Here is a 19,155-nt window from a genome sequence, read left to right as displayed (position 1 = left end):
AGTCACATGATCACCGGGAGGAATAGAGTCAGCGCTGCTGCCGCTGTCTCTATTCCTATACACAGCGCGCATTCAGCGCTGTCTACAAGTCATCGGAGAAGACAGAAGCAGCAAAAGCTGCTTCTGTCTTCTCCTCAGGGTCCCCGGCAGTCACTGACAGCCGGAGACCCGACATTCAGCTGCCCGATCGCGTGGTCAGCAAGTTAAAACCCGAGCCGTAAAAAGTCTATGGCTCGGGCTTTAAGGACCCTGACCGCTGGCCGTAAAAATACAGCCAGCGGTCGGGAACCAGTTATTGTATTATTCCCTTGTAGGATTTTTCGTCATAGGAACGTACGTGCTGAACTGAACGCAGATGTCCTTATGTTGGTGCGAGTTCTGTCCACCGATAAACTGCTGAACTGGACAAATGCAATGCAAATGATAAGTGAGATTAAATACTCACCTTTATTATGTTCTGTACAGAGATGACATACCCGGCGTGTCTAAGGCCCACCGGCTGGTCAGGAGTCAGCCGCTTATATCCTTTCTCCATCACCTATAAAAAAAAAAAATCGTTAAATACAAATCTCTTCTTTGATGGACGTTTTACGGATCTTCGGTCATTTCTTTCCGGTGCTACAGCAACTTTCACAGGGTAGAGACAGGATCATAAGACTAGTGTTCTGGGATTCACCAACTCATGTGAAGCTTTAAAGAGTTTTTCCCGACTTAAGTTATAACTCGCGATGGGGGTCTGATCGCAGCGACCCCTCCCTGATAAGAACAAATGGGCTGCAGTTCTAGGGAAAATTAAAAAAAAAAGAAGAAGGACAGGTTTTTTTCTTAACCCCCCCCCAATCTACAGTACCCCTCCTGACCCACCATTGTGCCAGTAACGCAACACAGCCCCATTCACTTGATAAAGGCCGTCCTACAAGTTCCCTGCAGTGACTAGTCGGGAGCAACGTGGTGCAGAAAGAATGCTGAAGGGCCCGCAGCCACTTTGTTTTGGGGACTGGTGGGAGTCAGGGATCAGAACCCACTCTGATTTTAGCCAATCATGGACATTTTAGATTTTTAAACTGCAAAAGTCTGGCCATAGACCAAGATCAGGCGCAATCACTGACCTCTCTGAAATCTGTCTGCTCGATGTAGACGGTGGAGGAGAAGGGCACGGTGTGGTAACCTTTAGACTCGTCTGCTGGGAAGTTTGGAACTTTTACATCAATCGCCTGTCAGGAGACATCAGAGGTCAGATTACAGGAAGACCAACCAAAATCTGAAGAGCTCAGAAGGACGACGACAACTCACCTGATCTCCGGGGAAGTTAGTGATTGTAATTTTCAGGGGTTCCAGCACAGCCATAATTCGGGGGGCTGTATCATTCAGGACCTCTCGGACACAGGACTCTAGTAAGTGAGGCTCCATCGTTGTCTGAGCAACTGTTACCCCAACCTGTATGTAGAAGAGCAAGATACTGACAATATGAAGCTGCAGGATCCAGGACTAGACTCTGTTAATATCTGGGTTATTGGTAAGGCTGCACTGTAGATGTAGCGACCTACGGACCTGTAAATCTACTAGGAATAAGATATTTTAACAGCAAGTCTGTATAAGCTTAAAGCAAACTTTGAATTCCATGTTTTGTTACAGAACCAGCCACGAAAATCCATCACAATGTAAGAAAAAGTGAATCAGTCCGTACCCTCGTACAGAAGTTGTTAATTGCTTCGGGTGGGAATCCTCTCCGCCTCAGAGCGGTCAGTGTGAAGAGACGAGGATCATCCCAATCCCTACAATAAGAGATGGATTTAAGATCCTGACAGGAGAAGTGACAGAGGGGGGGGACCGACAAAAAAAAACCCAAAAAAACAACTGTCAAAATTCTCACTGACCTGACCGCTCCGGTTTCCACCAGTTTAATAATCTTCCTCTTCGACACCACTGTATAGTGCAAGTTCAGGCGTCCGTATTCCCACTGCACAGGGCAGTAAACATCCAGCGCGTTACACAGCCAGAAGTATGATGACCGCCTGTGGGGGATGCAAAAAAAAGTCACTCAGGGGCCGTGAGGAGAATCATTTATGTGACCCTTACACTATATAAAATATTATCTATAGCAATATAGTCCCTAGATCCTGTGTACAAACAATGAGAAACACATCTGGTCTGTAGCCACCATCCCTGAAATTGAGAGTTCCTGGACAATTTTTACAAAGAAAATATATATTAGTGAGTACAATGCATGCCAGGAGTTAAATAAAATGTATATTTTACTTTGACCACATAATCTGCACTAATGTACATTACACGAACATAGATGCAGTGCTTTGCCAGCCTCTACCTGACCTTTCTGGTGACGCGCAATGTCAGTAACATCAGCAGCACAAGAACCATCAAGTACATATATGTGCGAGGAGTGAAATGTGGCGGAAACACACAGTCCCTGCCATTTGGAGCCCTCACTACTTGGCTTTAGCATCACTTCTTGTCCCGAGATCTATGGATTAGAGACAGCCGGGGGGTTTCAGTGATGCGGACAGTCAATCATGAGAGGTTTTAGGAATTCTATATATATATGGCCAGCAGTCATATCCCGTATACTCTTACCTGGCCTGGAACTCTTTGGTGCAGAGAGAATGTGTGATATGTTCTATGGAATCACACAGGCAGTGGGTATAGTCATATGTGGGATAAATACACCTGCAAAAGGGAAACAAAAACATGACAAAATATTAATCCATTAACCCCATGATGACCGGGCCTGAAAAGGCCTTAATGACCAGCTACATTTTTCAGTTTCTGCCTTTCAGCAGCCATAACTTTTTTTTATTTTTTCCATGACGTGGCTGTATGAGGCTCTCTTTTATGCGGGAGAAATAGGATTTTTTTATCCCGCAGTATGGGGGTAGAAAAGAAAAAAAATTGTTTACGGCGTGATTATATGAAAGAGCGATTCTCGGCATAGTTTTTCTTTTTTATTCCGTTCACGTTTGACGCTAAATAACCTGTTAAATTAATTCTTCAGGTTATTACGTTCGTGTAGATAGCGAATATGTGTAGGTTTTTTGTTTTTATGTAACATAGGGGTAATAAAATATATTTTATACAATATAATGACTTGTTTATTTTATTCAATCTTATGGGATAACTTTATTTTTTACTTGTAATGTATTAGCATACTCCTGTATGCCACTACTTCATACTGTGTCACTTTGACTCAGGCTTCTGATGGGGCAGCACATATTGTGCCCGAACAGCGAGCAAACTGGACAGCCCTTTGTAGGTCCCCAGGGCGGACTGCAGAGGGATTCCCCGGTCTGTGATCACGTCACCGGGTTTCCGACGATGAGATCAAAGAGGGGAGTTCCCTTTGATCATGCCGCGGTCACCGACCACGGCGATCAAAGGGTTAAACAGCCGGGGTCCAAACGTTGAACTGCACTACCGCTATGTTAGTTAACGGGTCCACGGGGTCAGGTAATGGTTGATGCTTAGACTAACATATCTATTAGGACTGTCTTAAATTGGAGAATGAATGTCTGACCAAAGGCATTAACGTAAGTGAGAGATAAGCGGCTGTCAGAGACCTCTGTAGACGCTTATCCAGAGAAAACAGTGGGAACAAGTTGAAATCAAACCTGTCTGATTGTAGTTTCCCTCTCAGGATCCACTGACAAATCTAATATCTAAAGCCGGCATAAGAAGCGATAGCCACATATCAGATATTTTATGGCCTAATACAATGTACGAGAGGTGAAATAAAGCAGAACAGCAGCAAAGTCTCTGCTTTTTGGAAATCTCATGTTTTCTGTAGCATTTCTTCTTGTCCTGCAGTCTACAAAAGACACCAGGGGGTTTCAGAGATGCAGAAAAATTCTGACTCCACCTGCGCCAAAGCTGCACTTTAACACCCACCATCTGCGCTCGGCAAATAGAGCGAATACTAGAACATATAGACCAGTAAATGATGGGGGTTCTTGGGATATATCCTACCCGTATAGGGCTGATGCAGACATGACACTGCTCCGTACCTGTATAGTATCTCGGGGAGAGGCTCTCTTTTACTGTCAACTGCAATAAAGTGGAACCCCCCCCCCCTTTCATTTGTACAGTCTGACGGATGTGATGGTCCCATGAACAAGCTTATGGCCTGTGCAACTTTAGGACATACCATTTGTCTCCTGTGCAGTGGTGAGGGGTGTACTTTATCCGATACGCAACTGGATCCATCTTCCCGTCCTCCATCACCAACTTCATCCGGATTGTGACTTCCCCTTCAGCAAATTTTCCCTTTTTCATTCCCTGGAATCACAAAATATACAAAACTGTCTGCAAAAAAATAACCGGTGACTAAATATACAAGAAATCCTTACTCGAGAGCCACCTGAGGCAAACGAGATTCATTCAGCTCTGCATTTCTGCTGCAGGGGAAATGGACTATTACATGGCGGACATTCAGATAGACAGCCCAAATCTGCAGCTTCTTAATGGCTTACTGCTCCGGCTCATAGGGGAAGGTACCGAGCAGGGGGCTCCCTTCTATGGCATCCAATTACCCTAAAAGGGTACATGGAACAGTTCTGTCCTGATGGGACGACTACTTTAAGAAGGATTTAAGACTTACCTCAAAGAGCAGCAGAGATTCCTCAACTGGTCGATCTCTCCATGGTGATGGAGGTGGATTGTGCCCTTTAATTTCATCCACTTTTTGGTGGCAGGCATAGGCGTGGCCCCTGGAAAATAGACAGGAACCATTAGGCTAGACTAGGGCTCCATGGCGACAGAGTCACCGACTATTTGACTCGAACGGGACTTTAATGTTTTCCTATGGGGCAAGAACGCGGACAACGACCTATGTGACAAAGCGGTGATCACGGGGGGCAGGGATGTTTCCGTAATGGACAGGAGCACTATAGCTCGCCTTGCCCCAGCCTGAAATGGCTGATAACAGAAAACACTAGATTACATTGAACTGTACAGTAAAAAGACAATATGGTTTTTATGTTTCTTGTCCCTTCAAGAAAAAGAAAGCTTGTTAAACAGTCTCCACTAATTCAATATAATATGAGTGGATAATGGATGGCAGAAATCAGCTGGCCATAGACTTAAAGGAACACAGAGCAAAACTAATAGTGTTATGCCTAGCGCAAGATTTGAGGGGGCGGAGCATGACAAAAGGATCGCTTTGTTTTTTTATTCCTGTGTCATGCCCCATCCCCCAGTCCCCGCACTAACCATTTTTTGAAGGCTTTCGTTAAAGAGGACCGGTCAATAGCTCCTACAAAGTGAATTATTAGACTCGTGTAATTGCCGCTGTATCTGTGAGTCCAGCTGTGTTTTTCTTCCTTCTGCGTCCCCCCCATTACTGAGATATTGCCCCCTCTTTATTAAACAATATGTAAATAAACCGCGGGCTAGCCTAGTGGGTTTGGCCGCCAGCGATTCTCAATGGGCGGAGCTAGCAGAGAGCCTCTGATGCTGACCTATCAGCATGAGGCAGTTTCCTCCATACACTCCTAGGCCAGCGTCATTGCGCAAGACTCACACGATGACGCTGGCCTTGGAGAAAACCTCACACTGATAGGTCAGCATCAGAGGCTCTCTGCTAGCTCCGCCCATTGAGAATCGCTGGCGGCCAAACCCACTAGGCTAGCCCGCGGTTTATTTACATATTGTTTAATAAAGAGGGGGCAATCTCAGCAACGGGGGGGACGCAGAAGGAAGAAAAGCACCGCTGGACTCACAGATACAGCGGCAATTACATGAGTCTAATAATTCACTTTGTATGAGCTATTGACAGGTCCTCTTTAAGGCTTTACTCAAACTTTTTTTTTTTTTTTTTATGCGCTTACCCCCCCCTCCCCTATTGCTCACTGTCTGCATCCTTACTAGTGAAGGAGAGGACATTTCTCTTGCGCTCAGTATTCACCTTTTAATCAGCTCCACCGCCCATTCATACAGCTGGTCAAAGTTATCGGAGGCGTGTGTCACAGCGTAGGGCTGGTATCCTGTAACAGGAAATAAAGAGTGAAACCTACAATTCAGATCCTTTCCTGCGTTATCCAGATGGAGATGGCTACAACAGAAGGACAGCGAGGCTGCTGGCGCCTGTCAAACGGGATCAGTGACAAATCACTCAAATATCTGATCTCATCTGGAAGACACTGATCTGGATCACCACAAGAGTTGTGTTCCCTCAATGAGCTGGATTATACAGAATTATCCAAAACCAAGGAAATACTAGAATACAACAGAAGCCAGAGCTCCATGCAGCTTCCAAAGGCTCCTTAAAGGGGATGTCCAGGTTGAACGCTGGAAGCTATGCAGGGGTCTGTGCCCGAAGCAGATGCCTACTATCACTCTATAGGGGGCCGCACTGGGTTCTGCTCCTATATACTTGAATAGGAGCCAGAGCTGCAGCATGGCCGCTATACAGTGGTTGAAGCCTTTTGCTTCCAGCACCGACCCCCTGCGTAGCTTGTAGCTAATCGGTGCAGGGTTCAGGTGCCGGACCCCCCACCTATCACACACTGATGATCTATCCTGGAAAAAGTCATTAGTATAAAAAAAAAACACCCAACCAGAACAACCCCTTTAACCTACTTATCCAGTATCCTGAATGACAAGTCTGCTTAGTTATACAAAGTCAAATCCCCCACTACCCATAATCCATTCATGAGACTGGGAAAACTTGCTAACAACTCCCTGGTGGGAGAGGAGATTTATCACCCAACTTTCCCCAGATACAGCAGTAACATACGTAACCCAGCTTTTCCAGACTCCTGAACAGTTTATCTACCTCGTTATACATTAATTATCTCCTGATTCCACATGGCTGAATAACCAGGCAGATATATCATTAAAGGGGTATTCCAGCTTCTGACAACTGATTACCTATCCACCGGATGTATCATCACTACATGACCTGTGGGGGGTCTGACACCGGGCACCGCACAGATCAGCTGGTCCGGTGCCTCCATGCACCGGACGTACAAGCCGGAAGAAGTTAGCTCCGGCCACGGAATAGCAGCCGAGCTGCAGATCTGCTCCTATTCAAGTGAATAAGAGAAGACCTGCAGTTTTGCAGCACGGCCGCTATGGTATGTACAGAGCCAACTGCTTCCGTACATAGAATTATGTGCCATACCAACCAGTGCCCGCAGGCCACCGGAGCAGTTTAATCGGTGTGCGGTCCGGGTGTTGGACCCGCACCGATGACATACTAAAGACCTATCCGGTGGATAGGTCGTAAGTTGTCAGAAGGTGGACAACCCCTTTAAAGGAATCTGAGAAGCAGCACCACCAAGTGGCAGATATAAGGTACTGCACCCACAAGCAGCATCTATAGACTGAGACATACCCAGCCATTCCACCATATCTTTGATGGCTGTAAAATATTTCTCCTCCTCTTTTTCTGGGTTGGTGTCATCGTAGCGAAGAAAACAGATGCCATTATTTGCCTGTGTGCAGATTTAAGAAATGAAATTAGTAACAGAACAGATCTTGAGTATTTGCTGTTAAAAGAACCCAAAAAAACAGTGGAGCATGCTGTCCTCAGATATAGACTTGTAGCACTGCAGGCCGACTACGCAAATACCACGCTGTGCACTGGCATCCACCATCTGCTCGCGTTTCCAGGTGCCAAAGCCAAGAATGGCCAGGCAGGGCCTTCACCATAGTAGAGCGGACAACTATAGCTGTCATCTTGTGATACGGAGCAGTAGCCTTACACAGAACTGAAGGGGAGAATGAGCATCTCCTTGCGAGAGAGGGAGACCGGTCAAGTCTAGAGGAACTTTCAAATTCATGGCTTTGCTGAAAAGCAACATGGTCCCAAATGTCAGGACCAAGGAACAGCAATTTTGAGGAGATGCTCTTTTTCCAGCCCCTAATGCCTCAGTAATACAGGAATTCTAAGTGTTACCCTGTATAGGTATGTCCAAGCTGAATCGGCTCCGGATGACATAGTATTGGACCCTACATACACGTTTGTCATCAGGTATAAGATGAAGACACTGGTCAGTGGAATCATCAGCTCACCTTTGCGTATCCAAAGTTGAAATTAATGGCTTTGGCGTGACCGATGTGCAGAATGCCGTTTGGTTCGGGAGGAAACCTCGTCCTCACCTATAAAAAATAATGAATGATACAGATCAGGTCAAAGAGTAAAAAGTATATATATATATATATATATATATATATATATATATACACACACACATATACATACATACATATACATACACACACACATTTTTATTTTTTTTCTGTCATTGCGGAGTCGCCGTTTTGTTAGTCATCATTGACCATAGTGTTCCCTTCAGGCCACAGAGACAACTAAAAGGAGCTCTACAGTTTGGGGTCTCCACCAAACAGCTCCCATGTCTCAGCTTCCTGGACCTCGGTAACATGGTAGACATTGGATATTTTGGGTTAGGTGTGGAGTTAACCATTAAAATACAATTCTGAAGCTCCACCAGCCATCGTCCGCCTTTAGGAACCTGTCCAGAGATCATTTGCTTAATAGTATATAGAGTCCCTAGTGAAACCCATATCCCAACACGAAGTATCGAGCATATCGTTCACTTTTGGCCAAGCCACCACTTCTACTGTATAATGGGGCTCTGGTCAGCCACCCAGGATTGGTCTTCCTCTGCCCATGTAGATGAACCATTATTATGTGTAACAAAGTCCATTATTAGTTACCTGCCCCCCAGTGATCTCCAGGTGTTTCTTCAGCAGATCCATAGTTTTTGGTGTTACAACATATCCTTCCGTCTTGTAATTTTCACCTAAATAGGGGACAGACGCACCCTTAGCCGGCAGATAATCACATATTTCATGGGGGAAGACTCTGTGAGAGAGGTTTACAGTAGACGGAATGGAGAGCTCCCTCGTGTCAGGGGATAAGTGCACATTGCGGTCATTCTTCATAGCCACTAGAGGGAGCTCTAAAAGTACGGTTTCCAAAAGATCATAAAATTAGCATGATAGAAGTCCTATCCCAAAGAGCTCCCTCTAGTGCCTGTAGTAGAGGAGTGCAAAATGCATATCACATCTGCAGATAATAGAGGGCGTCCTGCTAAGCTTGGAGAGAATTTAGGGCATTTGGACATAATAGGAGGAAAGTCCGCTGCCGAGTGACCCCCCTTATAGAATAACTGATCACCGGAGGTTCCAGCAGCTGGGTCCCCAATCATCAGCTCACTGTGGAGAAGCTGCCTCAAGAAAACAAGTGGGCTCTACTTCATACACTCATTTGATCTACTGGAATCAATACTTTAGCGTTCACTAAATGAGTATTTCCATCAGGGAAGGGGGTGGGGGATTAACTTTCTATGACGTCCAGAGTAGTTCTAGCTATGGATAACCTACCAGGCTTGTGGAACTTCAAGGCCTCTCCTCTTAATTGCTCCATCAGAGACGCAGATTCGAGCTTCACTTCACCTGTAGAAAGAAGAAAATATTTTTTATAGCACCAACATTTTCCACAGCGCTGTACAGATTGTATTCACACTAGTCTCCCTCTCACACATGCTGGGGCTGGTTTGGATAAAAATGAAGGAGTATGCGAGTCAGCCATAAAGCGGGTCCTTGTGCAGGATTCATGAACTGGATCGGATCCCACCATGTCTAATCAGAAAAAAAATGACTTAAGAAAATATGTCGCTGTAGTTTCTTAACTGTCCACTAGAGGGCAGTGCTCAGCCAGGCCTCAGGTTTCCCGTCCTGTATATACGTTGTTTTACAGGAGATTTCCAGGAAATTTAAACTAATCTTAATCCCGGTTTTCTAGGAATCCTGGAGTTATGTGAATGTCGTCATCGCAGCGGCTGGAGAACCCAAGCATAGGAACCGCACGTGACTTCTGGGCACCCTGCAGCTCAGGACTTCACTGGTATTTTAATCAGAGTCCAATTAAGAAGATTATTTTATACAACAGACGATTAGATCCGAGAACTAAAAGATAAGAGCCGGGACTTTATACGGACATGTGACTACCGAGGCCTGCAAAGCATGCTGGTCCTTGTAGTGCCCTACATAAACAGTGCCGCAGTTACGTCTACACCACAAATCGTGCTGTGACGTATCTCGGTTTCCAATAACAGACACCAAAACCATTTTGTAGAGTGTGAAAGGTTTTCTTCTCTTTATCCCATAATTCCCCTTTGTAGTAATGACTAGAAGCCTGGAGAACCACATGGAAAATCAGCCAGAGCACTGAGCCGTCATTATACTGATGATCGGCCGTCAGCTTATAAAAACACACGCGCGCCTCAGAAACGGGGAGTCTGACAGGCTGTCAATGCCCCCTCCCCCCCACACTGACTCCTCATTACTGGTTTTCCTTCAGTGGCACAATTACATATACACGAAAGAAAACACGCAGCAGAACAATCCAGGGCCTGTGCTCACTGCAGACCACCACATTGCATCAAATCTTGCCATATAATATAATCTACTACTGCTTCACAAATGGGACCTGAAAGGCGCCAGATCATCAAATAAATATTCTGGATTATCGGACAGTCATAGAAAAGTACATATAAAGTTCCTTCCTAACTTTCTTCCCATTGAAATCAATGGGCAGATGTTTGAAGGCGTTCTGCTTCTGATTTTTCGGGCGTTTACGGCCCAAAATACGGCTGAAAATAGGCCATGTGAACATACCCTTAAAAAGGTGCTGGATTACGGACAGCTATCTATGCTCACTCTTCTGCTTCTGGTCTTGTGAAATTCCACATTATATGGTCAGACGCGCTGGATTAGCAGATGCCGGATTAAGAGTGTTTCACAAAGTTAAATAGATCTTATAAGGGGCATTCCCAACTCAGACATTAGAGGAGTTGTCCACGAACAGACAACTGATACCTATCCACAGGATAGGTCATCAGTATATGATCAGTGGGGGTCCGACACCCGGACCCCGAACAGATCAGCTGCTCTGGCTGCCTCCGGGCACCGGACGTCCATGCCGGAAGCAGATGGCTCCAGTCACGGAATAGCGGCCGAGCTGCAGTACAATACCCAAGTAAATAGGAGCAGAGTTGCACTTCTGCAGCACGGCCGCTATACAGTGACCGGAGCCATCTGCTTCCGGCTCAGACTACTGAATACCCTTCACAACATCCGATATTGGACCCGCACCAATCGTAAACTTATGGCCTATCCTGTGAATAGGTCATCAGTTGTCCGTTCATGGACAACCCCTTTAATAGCATAACCACAGGATATTCCGTAAATATCTGAGAAATGTGGGAAACCGGTGTATGACAGTGAGCAACGCAGTTTCCATAGCTCCCGAGTTCCGCAAAACATCATAGCTTACTATACTACGCTGTTTTCATAACTCCCATTCAGTTATATGGGAGTTACGGAAAAGCGACTATGGATTTATCATTCTGCTTGTATTGGTCAGAGCGCAATTTTTCCGGTACAGAGCTCCAAAATATCCTGCATAGACAGAGTTAAGTGATAAGATTCTGTCTGCATGCAGCCACCACTAGATGGAGCTCACTGCATACTTATACATTAAACTCAGGACAGTATGCAGTAAGCTCCTGAGCTCCCTCTAGTGCTGACTGCTGACAGCCAGAATTTTATAATTTAACTCTATGGCTATACAAAAGATTTGGAGATCTGTATCGTAGAAAAAATAAAAAAATAATCTCTGATCGATCTAAAGATATATTAAGACATCTATGTTGGACATAAAAACAGAGTTAGGCTATGTTCACACGGAGTATTTTGGGGGAGGAATATCTGCCTCAAAATTCCGTTTGGAACTTTGAGGCAGATATTCGTCTCCCTGCACGCCGATTTTCGCGGCAATTATCGGGCCGTTTTTCGCCCGCGGCCATTGAGCGCCGCGGGCATAAAACAGCGAGAAATACGCTTTCTCCTGCCTCCCATTGAAGTCAATGGGAGGTCAGAGGCGGAAGCGCCCGAAGATAGGGCATGTCGCTTCTTTTTCCCGCGAGGCAGTTTTACTGCTCGCGGGAAAAAGACGCTGACGCCTCCCATTGAAATCAATGGGAGGCGTTCTCGGGCCGTTTTTTGCGACGCTGTTTCCGCGTCAAAAAACTCGGCAAAATACCCCGTGTCAACATAGCCTTAAAGCGTCCACTCAATTTGGTGGCTGCTTATTATAGAACCAAGATGCACAGCCATGTGCTATAAATTCTCATTCAGACATAGCGTGTTATTAGGGTTTTTTCATGTTGCCCAGGTATTCAGTTCACACGTAGGGTAAGGGTCCTCATGCTGCAGGTTACCTACCGGCTGTAATAACATAATATTCAGAATCCTGGAAACCCTCTCATGGTTGTGAATCAACACACCGTGCCCGACCCTGCAGCACAAAGCACGCTAAACCGATCAATGTAAACTCCACCAAATAAGCCAGTTTAATCATAATTAAGATTTCCTACAATAACGGAATCTCCATGGTGATAATAATCTGAAGTTTTAAAGCAGGGAATACACATACTTCTATGCATGGACTGACGGCAGGATCGGATCTGCCGAAACTCTTCCAAAAAGGACCCAACACAAACGTGAAAACAGCCTAAAACTTCATTCAGAGACGAGCGAGTCTAATCGGCCGTGAAAAACTGAAGTTTTTCACCCGTGCGGGACCCGTTTGCACAGATCCCACAGACTCGAGCCTATAGAGGGATCCGTGAAAAAGGACAAATATAGGACATGTCCTGTTCTTTCATGGGCCCTTCCCACAGTCCATTAAAACAACGGCTGTGTGGACAGCTCCATAGAATTACATGCAGCCACGTGACGGGACGTTAAAAACACAGCCGTCACATGGGCGATTTATACGTTTATCTGAATAAAGCTTTAAAGAGGATCGGTCACTAAATTATTATTTCCCGATCTAACTAATCTAATAAACGCTACGATGCCGATAACTACAGTGCAATTTTTTTCCAAAAACGTTTATTTCCAAAGTTATGAGAATTTTTCTAAATATGCTAAATTGGCTATACTTGCCAAATGGGAGGTGACTTCACACTGGGCGGTGTTATTTTTTCTGTAGGACGCTGTCCAATCAGCTTACAGCTTCTCCCCCTTCCCTGCAACAGTGTGATAATTGAGTATACAGCTTCTATACCCAGCTGTTTTCAACTGGTGATATCTCTGGTTGTTTCACTGCGATCCTGGTGTCCCATGAAATATTAGAATCTCCTCTTTCTTGTGAAACCAGAACCGCTGCTCTAGGTGGTCCACAGCCGGAGATCCGGCTATTTGAAGTGATCCCCCGTCCCCCGTCCCTCCAGCCTCAGTGTGTCTCTCACACTGTGTGAAGCAGCTTCATGCTGATAGGACGGGCGTCAGAGGCTGTGAGGAGGCTCCACCTCAGGAGAATCGCTGCTGTTACCTCCCACTTGTCTAGTATAGCCTCATTTGCATATTTAGAAAAAACTCAAACCTTTAAAATAATAAACTTCTTGGGACACAATTTTCACTAGTATGATCAATGTCACAGCGCCTATTAGATAGCTAGGAGATCGGGAATTACTAAAACTACTGACAGATCCTCTTTAAGGTCAGCTCACACATTTGGTGGCGCCAATTTTTACATGGAAACCGCGTCTGAATCCGTAGCAAGAAACGGCCGAAATCCCCCCCCCCCCCATTAATTTCAATAGGAGGCAGAAGCATTTTTTTCCCTGTTAACTCTTGGCCAGTCGTGGGGAAATCTAAAAAAATTATGGCTTGCACTTTCTACCCCCGAGTGGTCCTTGTTTTAGAGATTCAATGGTCGCAGTGGGGGAAAAAAAAAACAAAACAAAAAAACAGTGAAAAACGAAAAAAATAAAATAAAAAAACTGGCAATTCAAAATCTGCCTCAAAATTCCTGTTAAATATTCTTTTATTTTAGTTCTCACATATTCCGTTCCCTGCCTACAATGATATATCATGTTTGTCGCACGTGCAGCGGCCCCCATATAATCATGCGAAAAACCAATTAGCTAAGCGGAGGCTTCATAAGAAGGGACCGGTCCTCCATTCCTAAGTACAGTCCCCGGGGGTCTAAATTAAAACCATCCACAGCAGATCTAATCCTTTGCTACTGCTGGATGGGAACTTGCAGTCCAGTTAACCCCATCCTGTCCGCAGCCGTGTAGGAAGTGGCCCCCACACAAAGAAGCATCATGACGACAAATGGTCGGGTTGCACAAAATATGTTAATCTCCATATGTAGGACTAAGGGGGTCAATATATATATTATTGGTAAAATCAGCAGTACATTTAAATAAAAAAAAAAAAAAGTTTGCCTCAGTTTTAAAGGAGAACTCTACCCACCATTATCTCTGGACAGGGCATTATTTGACTGATCTGACGGTGGGTCTGATAATTAATAATACATGTTCCTCTTTTTAATAGAGAAGGACTAGATGCCCCTTCCCCAGCTGTGCTGCTGAGTTTTTTTCTCCTATTCTGTGTTTTAATTCATCATTCTGAAGGTCACTGCTTGCTGTCAGTGAATTGAAACATTGTGATGTACATCCAGAGGCTGAAAACCCATCTTCACCTCAGGCCTCGATCACACTGCATTTTTTTGCAAGCCGATCCGACACTTGAATCTGCATGGAAAAAAACCATCTATTTTGCCTCCTATTTTTAAACCAATGGGAATAACTTATATGGTGCTGATTTTTAAGTGCGCTGAATCTTGGTAAGCAGTGGAGAGAAAGAAACACACACACACACACACACCTCTGACCTGTCTAGGCGCCGAATCGGACCGAAAATTCCCAAAGTGCGTAGTTGAAGAAACAGCACCAAATTTTAAAATAAAACGTCCAAAATCAGCATGGAAAGCGAGACAATTTTGTAGGCAGATTCGGCGTCTGATTTTTCAGCCTCAAGTTGATACCGTGTGAACGTACCCCAATACTCCTCACAGCTGGGGGTTTGTTGTAATTATATTCAATCTAAATAAAACATCCTGGACTCCAATAGAATACATTGTAACAAACCATCAAGACAGGCGAGATGCGCTGCTCATGTACTGAGCTCTTAAACACTTCCATAACAGGGAAACAAATGTAGCAAACTCACAGCTGTGAGAAGTCAGTACAGGTTTTTAGCCTCTGAATCCAAACAAAGGTTTCCATTCACCGACAGCAAACAGAAGTCTTGAAATAGGTAAGAAATTGCAACAAAAGGATATTTGAAAGTTGCAGAACTATTTATTGTGCAATAATGAAGCATTTTTTTTACATAAAACAAACCCGCTTTTAACAATCAGCAGGTAGGTTTGTTTGGAGAGGGGGGCTTAAATTCACCACGGCAGCCTATATGAGTGGGAAATCGGTGGACTGTCAAGGGGAGAACCAGTGGGCTGTCAAGGGCATGCTGGGAGTTGTAGTTTCGCAACAGCTATAGAGCCGAAGATTGGAGACCGTGGAAAGACGGAGGAGATACGGTTAAGCATCTGTTACCCTGTTTTCCATCAGTCGCCGTCCCTTGAATGACGGGATCAGAACTGCCACACGTTGACATGTTAAATAAGACAGGCGCCTAATTGACTTTAATGTAATGCCAATATACTGAAAGAGTTAACCCCCCTCTGCCGGTACAGGAAGCCCAGACAATGCCCCCATGAGCAGCAGAGTGACTGGTTAGTGCGCAGGATTTCTGCGGGCAGAGCTGGTAGCGGTCTAGAGGTGCAGATTGCAGAGATTTGGTCCTAGACAGCGCCGCGTGTGTTTCCCCACAATCTGCAGATTCTCAGAACTGACAAAGTGTTTGGGTTTTCACGGAGACTTTCCAAGAAAGTGAACAGAGCAGCTCTGAGCCGGTGTCAGCCCTACTTGGCCACTTGCCTCAATCATCTCCTTTCTTCACGTTCCTAGAAGACGGGCAGGCGACACACAATAGAAAGCAGCTGCCAGACTCCCAGGCTCGATGCCGCGCTCCCCAGGGGAGAGGTGGACCAGGCGGGATGAATTACACCCCCTCTTACATCCCAGCTTCACAGAAGAGTAGTAGTAATTACACAGAAGAGCTTGCCAACAGATACGCTGCAGGTCTTAAAGCAAAGGTGCACTTGTGGGGGAACTCAGGAAGTTGCATTATGAGCAGTTTCCCGATAAAATCCTATTACCCAAATTTATATAAAAGTGGCTGAATCCTGTAAATGGAGGAGGGGCCGTCCTGATCTCTCCTATTCACCGAATTACTCCCCCATAATGAGCGAATCAGGAAACAGAAGTATTTTTAGGAAAAGGTCTTAGAAGGAAGGTAATAAACAGCAATATAAAATGCCCAGTGGGTATCCGCCCATACAGCATGGACCCTCCTCTATGATGTCCAAATGCTCTAAGAGGGCATTTGGAAAGGGGGCGATGCCTAATTTTTGGTATTTTTTCCTTTTTTCATATATGGAGACTACTAAATAAAAACTAAACTGGCCCATTGAGTGGGGGAACTGGCTCGTAAAATCTGCATGTAAGAAAATGTCACATCAGGATGCTACTCCAGCCAGTTGGCACGATGACACAAGGTCCCCAATGCGAGATGCTCTACATGCAATATGTACCAAGCTACAGGTGGTGGGTCTCCAGTGGTCCCATGAAAGACAAATATATGGCATCAAAATAAGACAGTATGTGCTCCTGCCCAGGCTCAGCACCTCTCAAACTTTTAATTTTGGGTGATGTCTTGAAGCCTGCCCTGTTTAGAAGTGGAGTACGCCATCCACGGCCCTTTTGAAATGATTAGCAGCAAGACTGCTGCTAATCAATGATTCCTGTTAACCCCATTTAGGCTTTGGTCTGAGTCTGGCTAATCATTTAGCTTTGCCTCGTTAATGTCCAGTTTCTAGTTGGTGTTTTTTGTTCTTGTCTATGTGTTTGTATTGTTGCTCCTCTGAGAGATCTAGCTTTTGTATTGTGGGTTTGTGTATATCCAGGGATCTGTAGTTCCACTGGTTTGTTTGCCTTTTGTCTGCTACCAAGTTGTTGTCTTACCCCGCTATGGGATAATATTCAAATCGGGTCAGTGAGTGCTGTGAATTCTCGTCCACTGTATTTGTCTGTCAACTGCTTGACTACCATTCATCTACCATCCACTCCATTTATGCATCGTCCCCATCTTCTTCTAAATGCCGTATTCGGTTCCGCTTATCCTCCGACGAGTTACTTGTGCCTTTTGTTTTATGCCAGTACTGATGGATGCTTCACCAGTGTGATAGAGATTGTCTGGTGTTGCGTTCTTGAGCACTACCAGCGCCGTAACACCTTTGATATGTAAGGTTCAATGCCACCCAGCCGACCAGAAGCGCTATTGCTATACAGAGCACACTTTACTAGCACTTCAAATGAATTGGGGAGGGGGCAGCCTTTTGCTTCTAGGGCATCTGGCCAGGTGACGACAGGCTTCAGTTCAATGGGTTCTTACAGTAACAACTGTCACCCTGTCCATATTAGTGGACACCCAGCTTTCTCCGACACAAACTTGGAAGCTCCCCATTTCCCTGGTATTATCTGGTACTCCCCTCCTCAGGTTTTATGCGCCAATAAAAAGGCGCTGTGGACTCACGGAGCTGCCAGGACAATGCCGTCTTCTTTGTTATTGGAGAACATACACAGCAATATTAAACATGTGGCAGCGGCCGCCAAGATTACCGGGCGCGTTGATTTTCCTTACACGTCTCTCTCTCTCGCCAGCCAGGTCTTGGCCATAAAGTCTTACGAAAGAGAAAAAAAAATAAAAAAAACTATCAATAATGCAGTGTGTTCCTTGTGAGCGGGGAGCCCTCCCATCTGGCAGAAAGCAGCGTCTTAATGTCACCTTCCAGCACCTCGGGAGAAAATCATCAGACTCCTCGCAGCCCACAGAGGCCCCTTGGAAATTGGGACATCTTGTTAACAGCCGACTCTAATTGCTAGATAAACAATCCTCACTGCTACTGGTATAAAAGAGCCGAGTGATCTGCCAGCCGAGAAATGGGAACATGTGGATTAACCCCTGAATTACCATGACCACAAATGAGGAATGAAAACCAGCAAACCAAATGTATCGTATACACACAGTGAAATTCCCTTAATCTGGCGCCAATTTGGCCACATTGGTGCCAGATTATGAGATGTTCTAGATCAGATGGTCAGCGCAAAGTACATAAAACTAATTTATAAGGGCAGAGTACATTCAGGAACGTAGCCCAATCAGGGGCATTCCCGTATTCATTATAACCACATATCCTAAGAAGGGGTTATCCAAAGCGAAGAACGCCATGCACTGCCAAAACCAGGGTCTCTTCTTCCTGTAGGATCAGGGTACAAATATCTGGGCCTTTTGCTAGTGGGATTGCCCTATAAATGGAGGGGGGGGGGGGGTCCACCACTTTGGACCCTCTATTAGCCGGAGCTCCACATTTCAAGTCTTACAAAAATACAAATCACTAGTAGAGTTCAGTGATCACACATTGCAGTTGCCAGGGCAGTCGAGTTTTGGCAACATTGATGGGTGGCATCGGCCATGTTTACAGTGTGACTCAAAAGGGGCTGGAGATTAAACTCAAGTTTGAATCCGCCGCATGGTCTCTGGAGGAGGTGGTCTGTGGTCACGAGGGATTTTGATTTTAATCACCCTCCATTCTGAAGATGAACAGAGCTGCCTGTGCGGTCTGCAGAAGTGGAGCCCACATTGTGCCAATCAAGCTGCTCCAACTCCCGGCGATCAGAGTTATCGCCAAGGGAAACCATGACTGGCCAGATATTTTCCCTGCAGTGCCTGCTGCAGGAGAAAACATAGCATTACAAGGTGGCCATTTAAATGAATGGCCATTAATGTAATAAATGGACAGGCTGTTCCAACAGAGAAGGAGCCCCTCTTAGAGTAGCTCCCCATCCTGGCTCAAACCCCCCCCCCCCCTCCACAATGGAGTCGATATGCCCCACGTAAGAACAGGGGTTGCCTTCATGATATAACCCCTTTAAGGCGTATTCCACCCGCCCCACCACCACAAATATTTATAGCATATCAACATTTATTGTTCCAGCTAAAGGCTGTCAGGGAATGCTGGGAATTGTAGTTTCACAACAGCTGGAGTGCCGAAGGTTGCGGAACCATGGCCAAATTGATTGGTGGGTCCAACCCTGGGAGCACCAATCTATGAAAAAGGCATCCTATCCCTTTAGCATC

At 45.4% G+C, this 19,155-nt stretch overlaps 1 protein-coding gene and 1 non-coding gene across 2 annotated transcripts in view; both read right to left on the bottom strand.

Annotated features, from left to right (window-relative positions):
* QARS1 (glutaminyl-tRNA synthetase 1) overlaps positions 1–19,155 on the bottom strand; it is a 49,158-nt gene that overhangs the window by 5,572 nt on the left and 24,431 nt on the right. Inside the window, exons 8-20 of the mRNA XM_075831728.1 lie at positions 9,361–9,432; positions 8,692–8,777; positions 8,026–8,112; positions 7,346–7,445; positions 5,915–5,993; positions 4,610–4,718; positions 4,157–4,287; positions 2,593–2,685; positions 1,878–2,015; positions 1,688–1,775; positions 1,294–1,437; positions 1,110–1,214; positions 446–538 (exon numbers count right to left, since the gene is read on the bottom strand). Of these exons, the coding sequence (XP_075687843.1) occupies positions 446–538; positions 1,110–1,214; positions 1,294–1,437; positions 1,688–1,775; positions 1,878–2,015; positions 2,593–2,685; positions 4,157–4,287; positions 4,610–4,718; positions 5,915–5,993; positions 7,346–7,445; positions 8,026–8,112; positions 8,692–8,777; positions 9,361–9,432 (1,325 nt within the window). The remainder of the gene's footprint in view (positions 1–445; positions 539–1,109; positions 1,215–1,293; positions 1,438–1,687; positions 1,776–1,877; positions 2,016–2,592; positions 2,686–4,156; positions 4,288–4,609; positions 4,719–5,914; positions 5,994–7,345; positions 7,446–8,025; positions 8,113–8,691; positions 8,778–9,360; positions 9,433–19,155) is intronic.
* On the bottom strand, positions 3,725–3,854 carry LOC142658275 (small nucleolar RNA SNORA14). The gene has a single exon (XR_012850103.1). It is a non-coding gene; the product is annotated as a small nucleolar RNA SNORA14 (small nucleolar RNA).

Source organism: Rhinoderma darwinii, chromosome 7 (genome assembly GCF_050947455.1).
Source record: "Rhinoderma darwinii isolate aRhiDar2 chromosome 7, aRhiDar2.hap1, whole genome shotgun sequence".
Lineage (NCBI taxonomy): Eukaryota > Metazoa > Chordata > Amphibia > Anura > Rhinodermatidae > Rhinoderma > Rhinoderma darwinii.
Note: the sequence above shows the minus strand (reverse complement) of the source record. Positions and strands in the feature narration are given on the sequence as shown.